A 19,226-nucleotide genomic window follows, 5' to 3' on the forward strand; every position below is an offset into this window, starting at 1 on the left:
TGTTTTTTTTGAGGGGAGGGGGTATTAGGGGTTTATCCATTTTTTTAAAAGAAATATAACATTTCAATGGATGTCAAATATAACGATTTTCCATGCAGACCTGTCTTCAAATTATAAAAAATAACCGCTGAAATCCAGTAATTATAAGTAGTCTAAATAACTCGACTCGGCGCAGAAGATAAATAATGTATGACCAAATACGGTTTTATTGAATGATTAAATGTCTCACTGCATTGTTTGTAATGATGACTTTTTGATGAATCTTTATCACGCTGAAAAGTGTGGAAAAAAAAACAGCTTTTACAATGAACATCATTGTGAGTCAGTGTCCAGTTTTTGTGAACTTTATTGTGATGCAGTGCACAGAGCAAAACACTACAAAACAGCTGTGTTTTTTACTTAGGATTTTCCTCCTTCCACATCTTAAACACAGTCTCCCAATAGATATGTTTAAAAGAGCAGGAATTACATCATTGACATTCTCCATGAGACTGTGCAAAACATTCCAAAAATACAGTATTTATACAGGAAAAATAAATAAAGCACGACATTTGCAGCCGCCACAAATGCAACTTGACAAAATTTGACACAGTATTGAAAAAGTATATTTTCACAGCACATTAGCTTCTTTCGCTTAATGTCTTGACATTTCTGAAGAAACGTGAAAACTATTTTAACAGTAAAGAGCAGGCACAAATGCACAGCAACAAGTCCTTTTTCTTCTTTGTGATGCGGAGCTGATCACTTGGCACATTTGCGAATCAACTTTCTGATTACTCTTGTAACTTTCGTTCCAGATCTGAGAAAACCTTTGCATTGACTTCGTCCACTTCATCTTCCACCTACATGGGAAGAAAATACCAGTCACGTTTACGATGATGCTTGTTCTACAAACAAATTGATTGTATAACATTATGATGTCTACAGTACCAGTCAAAAAATTGATAACACCTTTAAATTCATATGGTCTCAAAACACAAGCTCATTAAATGGAAGCTATTAATCTTGAATAACGCGCAGCTACAGATTAAGAGTCATCCCAGGTCATAAAGTATGTTTGACGGAGATGGAAAAACTGTTATCTTAGCAAAAGGTCTAACTTTTAGGAATATACAGTAAATGGTAAAACACTTCATTTTTATGATCGTACTTCTTCACCAAATAACTCAATCATTATGTTTTCATACTGTTGATGATCTAAATATTGATTTACAAAAGCACATTTAAAAAACAAGCACACGTGCACACACACACACACACAATTAGAGAGCATTTTCAAACTTCTGCCCGGTACTGTCAGTTAACAGTCACCTGCTCCACTGCTTTGACTTCAGGTATGTAGAACTGCATCATGTTCTGAATGCCATTCTTCAGTGTCACCGTGGAGCTAGGGCATCCCGTGCAGGAGCCCACCAGCTTCAGCTGAACCGTGCCATCCACAAAGCCCTTGAAGACCACATCGCCGCCGTCTTCTTGAACTGTCGGTCTGCATGGATCAGAGGAATGGAGAGACATTAGTCATTAGGCCTCAATGACAAGACACACCCACAAAACGATCTGTTTGAACTGCTGGCATCAGGCAGACGCTACAGGAGCCTGAGGGCCAGGACTGGCAAACAGCTTCTTCCTAGAAGCCATCCGGATTCTCAAAAAATCCCTCACCAACTTATCTGCCTCCTCCTCGTGCATTAAAATTTTGCTCAACATGATATTCTGCATTACTTTATTATCACCATTCTTTGTTTGTTGTTTATTGATATTTATTTTTTGCTATTTATTGCTCGATTGTGGAATGTAGTGTGCTGCTCGGGGAAGTGCAACACTCAGAAGTTCATCGTGTGGTACAATCATACATATGACAATAAATCTCTTGAATTTTGAATTTCTTTAGACGACTGTTAAGATTACAGCAATGTCAGTAACACACATCATAACATTATCTGTACAGTTTAAGGTTTTGTCCCACCTGGGATGAATTAACTCAATTTTCAATATTTACAATGAGGGAAAATGCTTGATAAAAATTAGACACTTGAATGTTAGCTAATATGTTCCACAGCACAAGCCTAAATATTACTCTCGTTTTTACCTAATTCTGGTGTCAAGAAGCTCCTTTATCATCAGTACCACTTCGTCGTCATCTTCGGAGACACCTACATGTAACAAAGTCCACATTTGATTCATTTTCGTAGCTATCGCCTCAGCTAATCCTATACTCACTGCTTTCTAGGTGAACGTCTCCTGTTGTGATGGGGTCACCGCTCTCAAAAAATTTAGCCATGGCCTCCAACGCATTGCGCTTGATATCCGTCCACTCCAAGTCCTCGTCCATCTTTTAGAGAACACAGCATGGTTGTTTAGGTTCTCAGTATATTTGTGCTTTGCGATAGGGTATGGTTCATAAACAAAATATAATAAAAAAATAAAAATAAAGACAATGTGAAAAAAAATGTAATTTGATAAATTATGATGTTCAGTTAAGACCTTTAAAACACAATTTTCAACTTGTTATCAACTGAAAATGACATCACCTGTGCTCAAAGCTTGAGTACCAACCCTCGTGTTGCTCATGTGACATTCACATGCTGAAGTTGGATTGGCCATTACTTGAGCCTTCAGCACAGGCGATGTTTTCAATCAACAGAAAGTGGCAAAACGTGTTTCTAAAACTTAATTGCACAAGAGGGTTGCAATTATTTTAATTAAGTCTAATTCATATCTTTTCACTGCTTAAAATAAAAGCAAGTAATACAAGTCAATCAGTGGAATATTCCTTTTAACCATAATTAGTTTCAGTTCATTATGCGGGATAAAAACATACCAGTGAGTATTATCATATTATTGTTTACAGTAACCACCCATAACATGGTTGTTCATTTGAGGTTTTTGAACAATTAAAAAAAAAAAAAAAAACATTTCCAATGGATTTCAGTGGGCACCCATTATATGCAGTGCCTGTCCTCTGCAAACAGCGAGGCATTAACATTTTTTTGTGTCATCATTTAGTTCTAATTGCGGAGGTTAATACTTTGACAATGAAGCTATTTCTAAGTGTATCTATCCCATTTCTCATTTTGTATTAGCAGGAAGCAAATAGGGATAAAGTAAAAGTTTTGTGGCAGTGTGTAACCTTCTTAGTTTAAGTGTAGTTTGACTCCAACGCCATTAAACATCTAAAGCCTCTTTTTAACAAATGTATGTACCTGAGCTGTCTTGCTCATTGCAAAAATTCCCCAGTGGTGTGACATTTTTCCCTCTCAAAACAAACGTTTAAAAAAGACTACATGGGTCTTGAAAAACGTGTAATTCTGGTCACTCCCACCACTCCAATGACCCAAGTGCGTGGAAACCTGACGTACTGCTTACCTTAGTGACGGTGATGAAATCTGGGCCAAAGAACACACTTTTCACTCCCTCGATTTCAAATAGGTCTCTGTAGTACATACGGATGCTGACATGTTATTGTGTGCTCAATCAAGCTTGAAGAATTAAAAATGGCAGAACAATAGTGGAGAATATAAGAGTAAAAGGAAAAAAAATAACAATCCAAACCTCGCTAAAGATGAACACTCGGCTGAGCTCTGAGAAGGAAAATCCAGTGTTCCGCTTCCTAAAACTGGCTTATCTGGAAGAAACTTCAAGCTTCTTGGGTTAGGGGTGTCTTCAGTCTGGATGGAAACTTGTCGTACTACAATATAAAAATCGAGCAAGACGAGGGTCAAGTTGGGTGAAGAAAATGGCTGGCAGTGGTCAAGAGATCCAAACAGCTGCTTACTTGGGCCGTGCGTGATTCTAGAGGTGGGTTCAGAAGGGACTCTCCTTTCAAAGAGGGTGTGGTATGAAATTCCAGTCCTCTCTGGAAACCTTAAATCAATAGGAATTTGTCCATTATTATGCAGGGAAAAGAGTCAATCCGTTTGCTTTACTTAGTAACGCATAGTTAGCAATTAGCTTGTGCAAACCTCTGAAATGTAATCAGGGCGAAGCTAATTCAAACTTAAAACTATATCAGCGGTACACTCTATGAAGACATGCTTGTTATCACAATTACCAAGTAAATTGTCGAACGTAATCGACACAAAGGGGAGACGAATGTTTCGATTGAAAAACTGCTTCCTTGCAAAAGCACGCTAATGAGTTAGCTATACTCGTTACGACATGTAAACTACGCGTTTAACTTGACACTTCATCCCGCCAGGCTCACACAATGCTCAAAAAATGAAACAATGTAATGGTAGAAACGTCAAACCGAATCAAAGTGGTATTTCGTGCCGTCCGTAGTAATGTACACAGAGCCCATCTAGTGTGCGCCGCCATCTTAACTGTTTTGAAAAAAATGAGGATGATGACGTCATATTGTATTTAATAACCCCAGGTCGTCATCAAAATAAGTGTGTTCCTCATGGCAGATTCGCGCATTAAATAATTAAATTAACCGAAAAAGTTTTTAACTTTGTTATTATCAAGTGGTTCTCAAACAAATAATAAAAAATGCATGATTTGATTTCACCGTGTATTGGTTTGTTTTATTCATTCATGTATTTGTGTTTTATATATTAAGTGTAAGCTTTATTTACAGAACCTTGTTTTTGTTTTAACGCCCCACATAAAAGCCCTTCTTCTAAAATGATCTCAGTGAAATGTTTCTACAGATAAAAGCTGAAAATGCGTGAAAAGACTTCGAGCAAGTTAATGCTGAGCTACACCTTTTTTATGCCTGCTTGGGGGGGGTATTTATAGGAGCTTCCGTTTTTTGGTAAATATTATACTTATATATAACAAAGGCAGTTGGTTTCTCTATTACAATTTATATTTTTAGTTAATATACTTTATTTTCAAACAACATTGTATTTCTTTGTTCCGTTTAAAGTAAAAAAGGTGACGATGCTTGAGAATTACATTTTTAAATGGAGAAAAGTAATTACACTTTTTTTTTTTTTAATTATCAATTGTGTAATGTTCTACTTTGGGAGAAAGTATATATGGATAAGGTGGTACGCACAGTATGACCAAATGTTGTGAAGGTTCACAAGCCAAAATAAGTGCGCCAGCATGTTCTCCTTTATGTAATCATATTTGAGTTTGTGTCAACTGTGGCTTCTTAGATCAGAGGCATTTTAGGGAAAGTTAACCGTCAGAAGAAGTATTAGTTTTTACTTAAATATGACTTGTTCTGTGAGTAAAAGCCTTTTGAAGTGACGGTGAAACATCCTCAACAAACAAGAAAAATGCAACTGGATGATTTAGAATTCCCACAAATGAATGACCAATGAAAATAAGTATAGATAATTGTTATCTGAGACACAATGAAACCGGGATTGCAATTCTTCAAGAACAAACTGGTGTTCCAGCCCACGTCCTACGTCGCCTTTGTTCTAGCACATTTGCGAGGTGTGACTAGTAGGCAGGGTGGAGACGAACTTGTAGTCCAAGTGAAGTGAAGAGAACACACTGCAACATCTCGGACTTGATAAGAAGCATGTAGGTATAAAGCTAGCAGTAAGAGCACAGTGACTTACGTAGTAGTGCACACTTTATTTGTTATCATTCCATCCTTTTCCAAGACATGTGGCTGTGGATTTTCTTTCCTTTGGCCCTCTCGTTGACATCCTTCATCGGAACGTGGGCTATGTAAGTACCCTTGATTTTTTTTTTCCCTCTTCCTTATAGTTACCGTGCGGAATTGTGATGGGTTTCATCAATATAATTTTAAGAAACATAACAGTTAGACTACTGTATATCATGCTTTAATTATGGACGTTACCAATAAAAAGTTTGGAAATGCTTTCAAATTCAACCCTTACATTGTAAATGAATAATGATGTCATTCAGACTACGCAGCAACGCTGAAGAAATCATATAATAAAGTTCATATTATGTTTTAGATTTTTCAAAGGAGGCACCATTGCGCAATTTGGTATTTTTTTAGTCAGCTTTATGATGTGGAACCACTCATGGTTTTCAAGAATCAATAGCTTTTAGATGTGTGAGAGAGGGTTTGAATTTGAAGGTGTTCTCAAACTTTTGACCAGTATGTTGTGCTTTATTTATTCATTCTTTTACAGTGGGGCTACTGTCTAGATAGGGTTAGCGTCAGCGCTTAAGAAGTGCATAGAAAAAGTCATTGTTGCTTGTTAAATCATAATTGTGACATTTTGAAATTATATTCTTCTAAATTGCACAACTCTGGTTACATCATTGAAATTTCGTATCATTTGAATGACGTGTGATCTCTGAATAAACAAGAGACAGGAGGGGCACTTCGCAAAAAGTCAGAGAATCACAGAAAAAAAGTTTTGAATTTTATATTTTTACTTATTTGCTTACTTGAACTTGTTTGATTTGATGTTTCTTTGTTTACATCCTGTTCTAATGACCTTCTTGTAAAGGATTTCAATGTAACTTTGTAGTGCTTAATTCAATGTTACTATTTTTAATGGAATTTTTGCAGTTATAATTACATTTTCTAATTCACATTTTCTTTATTTTTTCTGTGTTTTAATCTTTTATTTTTGGATTGCGTGTGGTCTCCATTTCCAGATATGGCTTGGCCTACACCAACCAACACGTGTGTTCGATCACTGACTGGTGAGTTTGAGCTCATTGATGACAAGAAAAGCAGTACAATTATAATAAGAATTCTTGACGATGTTGTAATTTCTAAGGTGGGGGGAGAATTTCTGTACAGCCAATCACACTACTAACTGCTGTAAGGTACCCACCATAAGGTAAGAATTTATCCAAATCATCAGGGACTGTATTATTGAACTTATAATTACAGTACAGTTAATGCAAAAATCAAATGTGCAGCACAAGCGGGACCTACGCCCCGGAGAATTCACTTTTCACAGCGGTCATCAATGCCGGCTCCTTTCTGTGTGAGTTCACTCACTCAAGACTTGAAGCAAGACTTGGGAAACAATACAGTGCATCTGGAAATTACAATTTTATTTCGTCCACCTTTTATGGTACAACCTTGTTCCTAGATGAATTCCATTTTTTCCCTCAAAACTTAACATGGCGATAAAAAGATCATTTGTGTCCTTGAAAAAGGTAAAACCTAAGCACAAAGCACTAGTGTGTATGTTTCAAACCAATGACATGTACAACATGTACTCATTGGTATGCAAAAGAAGCACGCCTACATTGGAACCTGCGACACAAGTTATACCTTAAGTTATACCTTAAGTAAGGTTGGAAATACAGTATTAATGGACACATTAATACTATATTGTCAATTCGTCGTTTAAATGGCTTTAAAGCGGTCACAAATGCGCACAAATTGTTTGGCATGCACATCAAGTTTGGCATTAATTAGGATTTTGTGGCAACAAAATTGTTATATCGCACACACAATATACCTAATCCTTGTCACAAAATGATTACTTTGTGTGAATGTGATTGCTACTTTGTAGCCACAAATCAATGTTTTTTTTGTATTTTACCTTGCAAAATTTAAGTATTTTGGAGCCACTAATTAGTATATTGTGGGTACAAAGTGGTGCTTGACCACTTTCTAATTTAGTATAAGGATTTGTTGTGCATGTTTTGCCTATTTTGTGGCCAAGATTCGGTGCACATATTATACACTATTTTTTTAAACTGACAAATGATGGTCTGCACATTATACCTTTTTGATTACCACAATTAAATATTTCCTTTGTCATATTTGGTACTTTCTAGATGCACTGTATATATTAAAAAAAAAAAACACACAAAACAAAAATACAGAAACCTGTGTTGATATGACCTTCTATTTTTGAAGTTTTCCTCTTCTGCATCTTCCACCATGCCCACATCATGGAAAAAAACGCAAGTCATGCCACCCTGAGCAGGTTTGCGTTGGCCTTTGGCGTGGTGGCCTCCATGGGATCATTCGCTGCCGGAAATTGCAACGTAAGTTGTAGAACAGATACCTAGCTAGCTAGCAAAAAAAAAAAAAAAAACAATCAGCAAACAAACCTGTTTAGGGGTCCTCACACGTGTTAGGATAACACGCCATTCCTAAACTATGCACCCAGGCTTGTTTTACAAATTAGGGAAGTGCACGGTTGACAGACTGGAAATGCAGTTCAAAGATTTTTGACCAGAATAATCCTCATTCAACACATAGCAGGCTGTTCCTTGACTGGTCATTCATTCCATGTTTATTCATGTCACTGTCATGCAATACTCAATTTATTAAGCGGCATTAACATAATAAACATAGCAGTGGCAGACCTACAGTAGCGTTTGTGACCGGTCAGTCATTTTTCACTCTGCTTTTTGTCCTCCGGTTTCGTGCTGGGTCAAACTGACCCATATGAAAGTTAAATGGAGTTCTTTAGCTTGATGTATAAAATGTATAAAATATACATCGAAAATGCCATCACTATGCAATGCTTTTAGAATGTAATGTAACTATATTTAAATTTTTTGCAATTAATTGAGAAATAAGCCACCTGGGTCAAAATTACTCAAGAATATTGTTGCAGTTTCTGAGGAGGGGGGACAAGGTTTGTTAGTTAGCAGGGTTACAACAACAAAAAAAAAATTATGAAGCTTTTAAATAATAAGGCATTACCTTGGGTCAAATTGACCCAGGATGCAAATACTATACCAAAGGAAGAAAAAAAAAAAGTAACACACGTGTAAATTAAGTGTTGCCTTTGTTATTTTGGGGAGTAGATTTAAAATGGAAAAAGAGTTTTTGACGCATTTGGATAAATGCACACATCTCCGGGTCATATCGACCCAGAGACTGTATTGCTGTTCGAGAAAAATGAGCAAAAGTCGCTGGTTAAAACAAAACATTCGTTTTGGATTCTACACATTTTGTTCTCATGCTCCCCAGCCTGGGTACCTGACCCTGCTCCACCACGTGGGGGCCGGCATAAGCTTCATGTGCATCTGCTGCTACACGGTCCTGCTCACCGTACTGACCGATAGATGTCACCTGACGGGATACGAGAACCTCCTCTACCCGCTACGTGTCGTGTCCACGGTGCAACAAACCATCCTCACCCTTTGCTGTATCCTTTTTTAAAATCGTTTATTATTGCGATTGTCGAAGTGATTGCGAAATCACAAAATTAACTGTTCGTACAGTGTAATGTTAAAGTGACCCACAAAAATACTAAATGTATACTTTTGAGGTGGTACTTTGTGTAAAAATTTGAAGAAGCGCCATGCTGTATTTGTGCAATCGAGTCATTTAGTGGTGTTGGAACAGGATGTGAGAGACCTGGCCAACTCTGATCTGAGATAACGTCCTCCTATTGACAAAGTGGGCCCGGCTACAGCACTGCCATGTATTGTCTCAACCTGCCCGAGTCACATTTCACTGCAGTCGTTTTGTTTTTAGCTGCTCAATGGTTTAACAAGTCTTTAAAAAAAAAAAAAGGCAAATTGGAAATTAAACTTTTTGCATTATACATATACATTTAAAATGGATAACTTTTAAAGAAAATATCAAATTTTTCGGATTTATAAAAAATATTAACTAAAAAACGTTTTACTAACAAGAATGTTTTTCTCAAAAACAGAGCTTTATCAATGTACACAAAAAAAAATCAACTTGCAAAAATGCGCCTGCCAAAAAAAAATCTAAAAGTACCTTTGCCTCTTAAGAACGATGACTTTCATTTTCAAAAAAACCCTTTTTTTTCCCCAAAAAAAGTATTTTTCCTTGTATGACTCTCTGGTGTTCCGATTGCATATTTTCCAAAAAAAATAACTTTTCTAGACACTTTTATAAACCTGACTTTTCCTGAAACATACAAAACTTCTCAAATTTAAAAAACAAATGACTTAGTACAAATGGCACATTTTCTTACAAGTTATACTAAATTATAAACAATTTCCCTACAAAAAATTCTACAAAATAAATAATAAATTTTATTTTTCGCTAGGATCCAAAAAATGTTCTGACATATACACAATTTTTTTCTGGGAAACTGTCTATGTTTAAGATATTGACTTTGAATTCTTAAATTTAAAATAGTTTTGATACAGAAAAAAACAATCACAAAATGTGAAGCTGTGGTCCACTATCAGAGAAAATGTGTCCATTGATACTGTATTCCGCTTTCTCCCTGAATCCTGATAATCCATAACCCTAATTCCCTCTCAGACGCTTTCTGCTTTGCCCACCACGACTACTACTATGTGCACCTCTCGGCCGTTTTCGAGTGGATCCTGAGCGCCAACCTGGAACTTTTTGAGCTCAGCTACATAGTGGAATTCAGCTTCTTCTCCCCCTACATGTTATCCAATTTGTACAGCCAACGCGAAGAGGAGAGACCCTTCATGTTGGCCTGACAGACTTAAGACTTGCAAAGAGGCTGCCCAGGTCCAGCCCAAGAAGGGGTAGCTGGAACTAAACCATATTTATTAATGGCTGAGCTTTCATTGTTAAGACAGCCTATGTTGCGTTAACGCCTTTAATCCTTCGGTTTGGAAAAAAAAAAAAAAAAATCCTGTAGCACTGGATTGCTGGGACAATGGTCATGCCTATTTTGGTGGATGCTGACATCGACTTGTCAAGGTGTGTTGTCAAACCTGGCTGATGTTCATGTGCTTAAAGCAAACAGCTTTTGTAATCGTAAGGTACTGGAAATTTTTATGAAAGACTTCATTCACGCAAAACAGAGTGTTGCGAAGTGAGGTTTTGGGAGTCACCGGTTTCAAGATTTGAGCTGTCGAATGAATGATAGTATGATATGACTTGGCAAAGATTTCAGCTATACGCATTGAATTGAGTGAAGTTCGGCAAATAGTGAACAATTGAAGAGGAAAGAAAAAAAGATTCAAGCTGTTTACTGCCATCTGCTCACTTGTCTGCTACCATAATGCTAATACAATGGGAAACACAGACAGGCTAACCAAGCTACTGCTACGGTTTGATTGTTATAACTCCTCCAGCAACCAGTATTGGAACACAAATGGTGCAGCAACGTTTAGACTAACAATACTCCCAATGTGTGATATTCTTTATCCTCAGCAATGACTTCTAAATGAATTACAGTGTCTTACTCAGGAGCTGACCATCAAGTGTTGCACAATGTGCAATTGCAGTCCAAAAAGTTTACATTCTATTTAATTATGTATGTCCTTGATGTATATTTGAAAGTAAAACCATAGACTTAACTATTGGTGAAGACTATGGCAAAACCTTACTGGGTGTCTTTTTTCCACATGACAAATCTTTTGTTTTTGGCAAACGTTCTATTTTTCGACGGGCAAAGATGCTTCGTGATGAATTTTCAGTGAAAACATGGTCATGGAACTAATTTAACTCACATCTCAAGGCATCGCGAGCAGGACTAACTGCACATCACCTTGCTAAAGCTTTCCTGTGCATCCCACCAAAACTCACTGCAGCTCTGCCTAGGTTTTGCTTTTGACATATAAACAGCTTTCCATAATTCCACGAGAGATGATAGTGTTAAGAATGTGCCATCTTGTCTCCGATAAAAAGTGGCTCTGAAAAATTGTCTCTGCAGCAGTTTTAAAGACAAGGTCTCTAAGGCTAGGAGCACACTGCTGGGCTCAATGCTCAATTCGGTGTTTTGTTTTTTTAAATCCAATTCCCATTTTTTGAGTGGCCGTTCCCATTTCCAAAAAAATGTGACATGGATATGACCTGTATTTGAATGGCAGACGGCTTGAAACGGTCTCACATGCACACTGTGGAAATTATGACATTACAGAGTGTGCTTAACGGTAATGTCTACGGAAGTACCTGGGGATGTTGAAATAGCTGTCATACTGGAGCCTGAATGTTTTCAATCTGTAAAAATTTAAGGAGCAAATTAAGGAGGGGAGGGGGAAGTTTTTTTGTCATGGGGTTTTGTGCATTCCAGCAATGTCTCTCTTGCTTGCTTCGGGCAAGCAGCTCACTTGCTCCGAGCGAGAAAGAGACAAAATACCCCTCATTCTCCCTTCATTGGGTTATCTCCGCCTCGCCCACTATTGTTGTTTCGTTTTTTCCAAACTTAGTTCGCCTGTTTGAATACAGAATTGTGAAGTTTGTTTCTTGTTTGTTACTTCCAAGTCAGAGGTTTTGCGACCTGGCTGTTCAGACTGAAGTCACATGTCAAAAAAATTTGATACGCATCGGATTTAGTACCACATATTCAAGTGGCCCGAGCTGCAATGGGGAGAGAGAAAAAAAAAAATCAGAGCTGTGTCATTCAAACTAACAGCAAAAGATCAGATACGGATACGAATAGGGGCAAAAATAATAATAAAATAAACCAAATCTGCAAAAGAAAGCATTTAAAGCAACTTTTGAGATCTCTGCTTGTACCACAAAAACAACACGGGGTAGCATGTGGTATTAATGCAAAGCACTGAACCTTTACTTGAAAGAAAGTAATATACATCTTGGGGGGGATAAAGATACACTATGCAAGTCACTCCACAATTATCTTTTAAAGTTGCATCAATAGAGAGTGCGATAGGGAGTGTGTCTATCTACAATTTAGTTAGCGAGATAACAGTGAAAAGTACACAAAAAATTTGCGTAAGTATCTTTACTGTATGGTACACTGTAAAAAATGTCATCTAAGAATGCAGTAGTCAACATTTTCATCCGTAACAAAAAAAAAAATAATAATTTGACCTCAACTGCAAGGCATACATTATAAATAAATGTAAAGAGGGCAAAAGGGGGTAAACAAAAAACAAAAACTACAAGCAATAATCCACAATTCCAGCATGGCTGAAACAATAAGTGGCCTTAAAAATCTAAACCACTGGGGAACGTGGCAATGATTTTTTTTTTATTTTATTTTTTTTAATTACCAAACCTTTAAGATATTGTAGCTTCTTGCAGATGGTGTGTCAGCTCATTGTGTAACACTTGACAAAATAAACCAAGTTAACACCGCCCAACAACTATTTCTGATGCATATGGTTCCCCTCAAACAAAAAACATTGTTATTTTTGCCATGTTGCAAACCAGAACACACTGAAATTGAACAGTAGTGATTTTTTTCTTTGTGAAAAGGAATAACACTGTGGTAGTTGTCTATGAGTGAAAATGTTACCACGATGATGATGATTTGGACTTGCAAATGTTGTTAAAATCTAAACGCAGCAACCGTGGGGCCTTTCAAACGGAGTACATATTCTTGGTGGTGGAGCCGCTCTTGCTGGACGTGTCGTCGTGTGACTGGTAGCCCAGCATGGCTTTGCTGGGGATGCTCAGAAGCTCCTTATAGGTTTGTCTGCAATGGGAAGTAAACAAACAAAATACACTATAATAATATACTATAGAACACTATAATAACTATAAGGCCTGTGTCGTCTTCTTGTGCTCAATTTGTTTATCAATGTAAAAAAGAAAAGTTTAGCCCCAAACATTTATCATTCAATGAACAAAACCAACAAAAAGGTTACATCATGAACAAGTCAAACATTCTTATTATTTCCTTTTTTTTTAATTTGTCTTTTACGTATTTGCTTTTAAAATTTGACAGGGGTTTTGTTGAATTACTTTGACTTGACTTTTACTTTAATTACTTCGGCGCCCTCTGGTGGAACCTTTTGTGTCCTCAGCGCTTAGATGCAAATTCTTACAAACAAGGAAATAACCGAAGAAGTGTGCAGCTAATGAGGAGTAGACATTTTCGACTGGCAAATTAATTGAAAAGAAATTCAAATACATTCAAACAAAATTATATGCTCAAAACAGCATTTTCCCCCTAAAATGCCATAGGATCTTGGCTTTGGCCAGGATTTTATTCCACTCTTCCATTTGGCCGACATTTTGGCTTACCCTATCGTCATGATGGCGTCCCTGTTTTGGCAGTTGCTGGTCCAGATGGATATTTTGTCTGCTTTGTGTCTGACGTTGACCACGGCGCCGCAAACATCATCACTCGCCTCATCGAACGACTCACCCACTAAACACAGAAGCTGTGAAAACACATGTCATCGATCATTCAATCAATCAAAACCGTATTTATGCATCTCTTTTTAGACAAATATTATACCTCAAAATCCTTTACAAATGGAATCTATTACTGTGAAATACTGTTGTGTGGACTCACCGTCTCCATCCAGTAGCGATCGAGGTCATTGTGCCGCTGGACTTTATTGAGGGTCATTAGCCACCGCCCCCCCAGTTTGTTGCGGTCATCCTCCCACATGGGTTTGATGCCATCCTGGAACATCCCACAGGCGTTTAATTACAGTTGTCACAAGCAGCATATGTGTGAGCTTTGTGGGATGCCAGGAGAACCTACCTTGAATAAGCAGTAATCACAGCCAAAGACGAGTTTGCTGGGTTGCTGTATGTGGTTGTATAATCTGAAAGAAGCAAATCATAGGCTCAGGAAAAAGAAATAATGAATCAAACTGACCAATGAATGGCATGCAACTCTATAAAAGCAAATTGGATCAGATGAGAATCTCAGCGAGGGTGCTGAGGCAATGTTAAAAATATTATTGAGAACTGGTCATGTCCAGTTCATAACAGTAAAAAGAAGGAACAGCCACTTTCAATTGCCATTATTTGTTCTGGGAAATATTACTGAAAGAGACAATCTGCTCAGACGAGATTGTCTTCTCCCTCGAGAGTTTCAGTTTTATATTTGTCTGTTCAATGACATGATTTAGAAATAGTACTCATTCAAAGTCAATTCTTTCTGAAACTACTTGCGTTAGTGATTGAAATTTCAAGATATTTCAAGATATTTCAAGTTAGTCTGGATCCTTTCTTGTATGGTAAAAAGACAAGTACCAATGGTGGTGACTCATGGCACCTTTAGACAGTTGATATTGAAGCTTGGTTTTCAACATTGCTGAGATATATATTTTGAAAAAAAAATACAGGCCGAAGGTTTGGACACCATCTCATTCAACTTCTAATTTAGGATGGCCCCTCGTTTTTCTTGGGTTAGCGGCTTGGTTCTTGCCATGAAATCAATGATAACATCTATCCATCTATTTTCTAAGGCGGGGGACACCCTGAACTGTTTGCCAGACAATCGCAGGGCACACAGAGACAGACAACTATTCACGGACCCAATCATACCTAAGAACAATTTAGTATGACCAATTCACCTGCCATGCATGTTTTTTTTTGGGAGTGTGGGAGGAAGCCGGTGTGCCCAGAGGGAACCCACGCGGGCTCTGGTAGAACATGCAAACTCCACACAAGGAGGCCGGAGCCAGGTGGATTTGAACTCGGGTCCCTTGAACTCTGAGGTGGACGAGCTTATTCACTGCGCCACAGAGCCGCCCATTTTAACAGTTGTCCAAAAGGGCAGTCAGATGTGTATTAAACTCTGCCAACACGACTAACCGAAATTCGATTAATTAATCCTTTTAGCCATTTAACCATTTCAGATTATGTCATTGATCATTTGCAGATAAATGTTTTGTGTTTACTGAAAAATACATGAGTGGACCTTGGTGTAAAAAAAAAAAAAAAAAAAACACAGCAAAGGAGCGAAAACACAATATTATTTTACAAAATTATTGAGCGCCCCCCCCCCCCCCCCCCCCGCCAACAAAACAAAAACAAAAAAAAACATATGGAAATACTACCATGGAATTCCTGGGAGGACAGTGATTAAAATGCTGATTTGATTGCACAAGCAAAGATTACTTACGCCCAGAAGTCCTCCACTGTGTCAAATTTGGAAATAAGTCGCAAGTTCTCTGTCCAGCTTTTGCTCTTGTCGTTTTTGAAATACCACAGGGCCCATCTGAGAGGGGGGGGGGGGACACACAACAACAAACGGTCAGTTTTCAGATGTGGTGGAAAAAAAACATTTGAATGAATTAATGAGGTCTCTAATGGACGAACACTCTCTTATAGTCTCTGATACGCTCACATGTCCAACATTTGCCCGTTTCGATAACAAGCATGATTTGATTAGAGCAATAAATGAGGGATGTAGCGGAAGACGGCAATGCGTATGAATGCTGGGCAAGAGTGAAAAGTGCAGCACAAGTGCAGCCTTTGTTTATGGCCACTGAGGTGATTCTTTCATTTGTCTGGAGAGTGGGCGGGGACAGTGGGGGCAACGTGGGGCCATCAGCTGAACTCCATGACTCCCCTTTGCTACATTTATTCCATCCGGCCACACACACTCATCCTGCACCCAAGCCATAAACACTGATAGGGTATATGCCTGTCTGTTTACACTCTTCAACAGTGGACCAGGCGCGAAGATGCTCATTGTCTACTATAACAACACGAGGCAGCACCGACATACAGGATAAGCCTGGACAAGTGGAATGGTCCAGAAACCACTTAGAATGAGAACTATTAACAAACGACCACAGTCAAAAAAGAATGAATAGGTTCCCATAACTGCAGTCAAGAATGGCAACAAATTATTTCATCTAAGAATTATAGCGGGATTTAATTTTTTTGCTCAGTTTCCTGTTCTTTTTTTCTAGAACGCTTTTTTGTTCATCCACTGCCAGCCATTTTAGGACATTTTGACAAGTCCTTCAAGGGACCACAGACTTTCAAATCAAAGAGAAAGCATTAAAAGTAGAGCTGAAATTTCACCAAGGTGGTGACAACATCAAAATTCAACAAGGCCCGAGCAGTTATCACACGACCTGGAGTGTGCCATCCCTTATGAGAATGATGTGGAAGAAAATGACCCAAAAATAGTCAAAATACTGCACAAGGGTTGGACATTAGACTTGCATTGGACAAGGCATTTCAAAAACTTTGTTTTACTACACATGAAGGTTCGCATAGAAAATGTCTCAGAGCAAGTACTTGATATAATTAATCACTTTACTATTGAATGCATGTCTTTACTTTGGCTTTAAAAAATGATATTTTAGAGTAAAAAAAACAAAACAGATTTGTTTTTTTTATACAAATGCATTTAGATAAATATTTTTAAGAAATCCTTAGTGTAAACTGTAACGTGTCCTACATAAGTAACATTAGTTCACAATCATGACATTTTCACTCTCATTGGCACGTTCATAATATTTATGGTCGTTTATTTGTTACTTAAATTTCCCGTACTACTCCATACTGGCAGATACAGTATTATCTATTAGGTTATGAGATCTAGCAACAAGACAAGAAATTCATATGTTCACCTGAGACCCAGACTGTTCATTTGTGTCCACTGTTCTGTACATTTGCTTTTGATTTATATTTTTCGAGTCATTCGAGCTACTAAACTAAGTGTGTTCAATAGAGGCCGTCCTGGTGTTTTCCCTCCTATGCTGTGTTCTGCCATGTAAAAACAAAACTTCTACCATAAATGGTATCTGGTGGGGATGATCTTTCTTTTGGGTTTCAGAAGCACAAGCATGGGCCATTTTCATTTTCATGCATTTACTCACCTGTTTTGCAAAGGGTGTTTGATGTACTGTTCCTGGTTTGCGATTTGGCTGTCAGGTTGCGACTCTTCAGTTTCAGTTGCCTTCTACAAGAAGACAAGACACATTGGTGCTCGTACTTTTTATTTAAGCACATCATACCAATCACTATTGAGCAACTTAATATGTGGAACATACCTAAAACATAGTTTTGTTTTCCATTTGAACATGTACTGTGGCTTTATACTATAGTATAGTGTGTTTACTATTAGTTGGGATTTGTACAGTACACGGCGTTGTCAACATTAAGGCACCACAATGCTGCTTGAAATTTGATGTCACTAATTTAGTGATATTATTCTCAATTAAAAAAATACGCTCAACGATGTGGTGGTTTTGTGTAGTCAGGAACGGAATAACACCATTTGAGTTCATTTCAATGGGAGCTGATTCGAAAGATCGATGGCTTGGAATGGCAACGTTACCAACATTGGTTGAACATATCGAGCGAATATGCGATCGCGTATTTTAGCTTGTGTGCATGAACTCGCAGTCATGTAGCTTTTCAGATCACGCAATGGGCAAAATGATGAACAGAAACGGATCAAATCTAAGTTCCAGAAACCAAAGCCCACACAAGTTGACTTCATGATAAACTTCTTCACAGCTGATGGTGACTACGAATCGGACATTTACAGATTGACACGTTGATAAAAGCACGACTGTTAACAGTGCCGCAGTTTTCTTTGTCGTTCATGATGTATTTATTTAGTCTGCGGTGTTAGCATTACGGCTAGCATAGCTTCCAGCTTACATACACACACGTGTCACAATTTAATTAACGATTCAAGACGATGTTCATTTAAAGCTTATGAAAGCTGCGACGAAATCGTAGACTCGTTTTCAATTATATTAGGTACACTTTCGTTTTCGTTTATTTTATCCCAACAAGTGACTGAATGGAGTTTGAATGATGCGACGTCTAGTTAGCTAAACCTCCCTCCCAGCCGACAAAGTGAGTCACTCGCTGGATGCTAAATGCTGCTAACAGCTACCCACGCCAAAAAGAAACCGCCCGAGGTGAACGACACCACAAGGACATAATGGAAAACATCAGATGTCTTTTAACTAGGTTCGCATGAGTTACAACATGGGGAAATAAAGAGAAATGCGGCCGCCTTTTTTGCGAGGCAAACCGGTCGATTTTCTGAGTTAGCGCTTGCTCCACTTACCGGTTCCGATGTCGCCATCTTGACAGTAGAAATGATCTGCCCGTTAAGCCCACTGCGTCACAACGTAGCCTCTCACGTACGGAAGCCGCTTTCACCCAAACAAAGTTGACCACCTCAGGGCTACATAAATACATATGACCACTCCCTTATCATAAGAAAAAAAACAATCACGTTTGATAATGGACACGCTGTTTTTCTAAATTAGAATAAAAAAAAGTAATTCAACATATGTACCAAATACCGCCCAAATATGACTGACCAATCACAGCAAAAACTTTACATAACTTTATATGGGCATCCTTACGACATTAATGCTATCTCATGACGTCTAGAATATAAAAAAACAAACTGGCGTCTACTACAGTAAAAAAAAAAAAAAAAGAAGAAAAAAAGTCTAGTACAGTACAGAACGGGAAGTCATTTATCACAAATTTAAACGACTGGCAATAATTTGACCACATAGAATATCAATGAACACCTCTTGTCATTTGAAGAAAATCCGAAATAAAGGTTAATTTTCCACGTTTAAAATGAATGTGAAAATAAATACAAAAATATATGGGAATGGTATGTTTGTCTGCTGAAGGTGAGGCAGTCCAAAAACGTAATACTCTCACTAGTCTAAAACGATTATTTTGACATACAATAACGACATTTTAATTTCAGACCTAATGTCCAATGATAATACATACTTCATTAAAA

The 19,226-nt window shown here is 37.8% G+C and overlaps 3 protein-coding genes across 5 annotated transcripts; 1 reads left to right on the forward strand and 2 right to left on the reverse strand.

The window, feature by feature from the left end:
* Nucleotides 1-328: 328 nt before the first annotated feature.
* Nucleotides 329-5,624, reverse strand: LOC148420046 (NFU1 iron-sulfur cluster scaffold homolog, mitochondrial). Of its 2 annotated transcripts, none has more exons than XM_088421392.1 (8): nt 5,520-5,624; nt 3,776-3,864; nt 3,553-3,688; nt 3,367-3,433; nt 2,221-2,332; nt 2,090-2,153; nt 1,312-1,486; nt 329-842 (listed from the first exon to the last, which is right to left on the reverse strand). In XM_088421392.1, the coding sequence occupies exons 1-8, from the start codon at nt 5,546-5,548 to the stop codon at nt 774-776; spliced, it is 741 nt and encodes a 246-aa protein (XP_088277518.1). In that variant the 5' UTR covers nt 5,549-5,624; the 3' UTR covers nt 329-773. The 2 variants fall into 2 exon arrangements, with proteins under 2 accessions (XP_088277518.1, XP_088277517.1); XM_088421391.1 differs by lacking the exon at nt 5,520-5,624 and adding an exon at nt 4,250-4,342.
* Nucleotides 5,249-11,525, forward strand: LOC148420047 (transmembrane protein 150A). 2 transcript variants are annotated; one of them, XM_088421393.1, is made up of 8 exons: nt 5,249-5,481; nt 5,565-5,631; nt 6,541-6,588; nt 6,666-6,728; nt 6,811-6,878; nt 7,766-7,896; nt 8,834-9,011; nt 10,112-11,524. In XM_088421393.1, the coding sequence occupies exons 2-8, from the start codon at nt 5,567-5,569 to the stop codon at nt 10,297-10,299; spliced, it is 741 nt and encodes a 246-aa protein (XP_088277519.1). In that variant the 5' UTR covers nt 5,249-5,481; nt 5,565-5,566; the 3' UTR covers nt 10,300-11,524. The 2 variants fall into 2 exon arrangements, with proteins under 2 accessions (XP_088277519.1, XP_088277520.1); XM_088421394.1 differs by lacking the exon at nt 5,249-5,481 and having other exon boundaries at nt 5,544-5,631; nt 10,112-11,525.
* A 789-nt stretch (nt 11,526-12,314) lies between these two features.
* Nucleotides 12,315-18,611, reverse strand: eif4e1c (eukaryotic translation initiation factor 4E family member 1c). Its single transcript, XM_088421395.1, has 7 exons — nt 18,525-18,611; nt 17,317-17,399; nt 15,603-15,698; nt 14,232-14,295; nt 14,037-14,150; nt 13,763-13,902; nt 12,315-13,211 (listed from the first exon to the last, which is right to left on the reverse strand). Exons 1-7 carry the CDS (start codon nt 18,540-18,542, stop codon nt 13,097-13,099), a joined length of 630 nt encoding a protein of 209 aa, XP_088277521.1. The 5' UTR covers nt 18,543-18,611; the 3' UTR covers nt 12,315-13,096.
* Nucleotides 18,612-19,226: the final 615 nt, after the last annotated feature.

The sequence above is a fragment of the Hippichthys cyanospilos genome, chromosome 8 (genome assembly GCF_059441005.1).
Source record: "Hippichthys cyanospilos isolate Australia breed blue-spotted pipefish chromosome 8, RoL_Hcya_1.0, whole genome shotgun sequence".
Classification (NCBI taxonomy): Eukaryota; Metazoa; Chordata; class Actinopteri; order Syngnathiformes; family Syngnathidae; genus Hippichthys; species Hippichthys cyanospilos.

What these genes read in the sequence shown, in the direction of transcription:
- LOC148420046 (XM_088421391.1), bottom strand. Translation starts at nt 4,317, where the DNA reads ATGGCGGCGCACACTAGATGGGCTCTGTGTACATTACTACGGACGGCA. An exon ending in GAGTGTTCATCTTTAGCGAG is followed by an intron (nt 3,434 to 3,552) that starts GTTTGGATTGTT and finishes TATGTACTACAG; the next exon opens with AGACCTATTTGAAATCGAGG. An exon ending in ATTTCATCACCGTCACTAAG is followed by an intron (nt 2,333 to 3,366) that starts GTAAGCAGTACG and finishes GTTCTCTAAAAG; the next exon opens with ATGGACGAGGACTTGGAGTG.
- eif4e1c (XM_088421395.1), bottom strand. An exon ending in GTGATTACTGCTTATTCAAG is followed by an intron (nt 14,151 to 14,231) that starts GTAGGTTCTCCT and finishes GGGATGTTCCAG; the next exon opens with GATGGCATCAAACCCATGTG. An exon ending in GACGCCATCATGACGATAGG is followed by an intron (nt 13,212 to 13,762) that starts GTAAGCCAAAAT and finishes TTCCCATTGCAG; the next exon opens with ACAAACCTATAAGGAGCTTC.
- LOC148420047 (XM_088421393.1), top strand. Translation starts at nt 5,567, where the DNA reads ATGTGGCTGTGGATTTTCTTTCCTTTGGCCCTCTCGTTGACATCCTTC. An exon ending in TCGCTGCCGGAAATTGCAAC is followed by an intron (nt 7,897 to 8,833) that starts GTAAGTTGTAGA and finishes CATGCTCCCCAG; the next exon opens with CCTGGGTACCTGACCCTGCT. An exon ending in AACCATCCTCACCCTTTGCT is followed by an intron (nt 9,012 to 10,111) that starts GTATCCTTTTTT and finishes ATTCCCTCTCAG; the next exon opens with ACGCTTTCTGCTTTGCCCAC.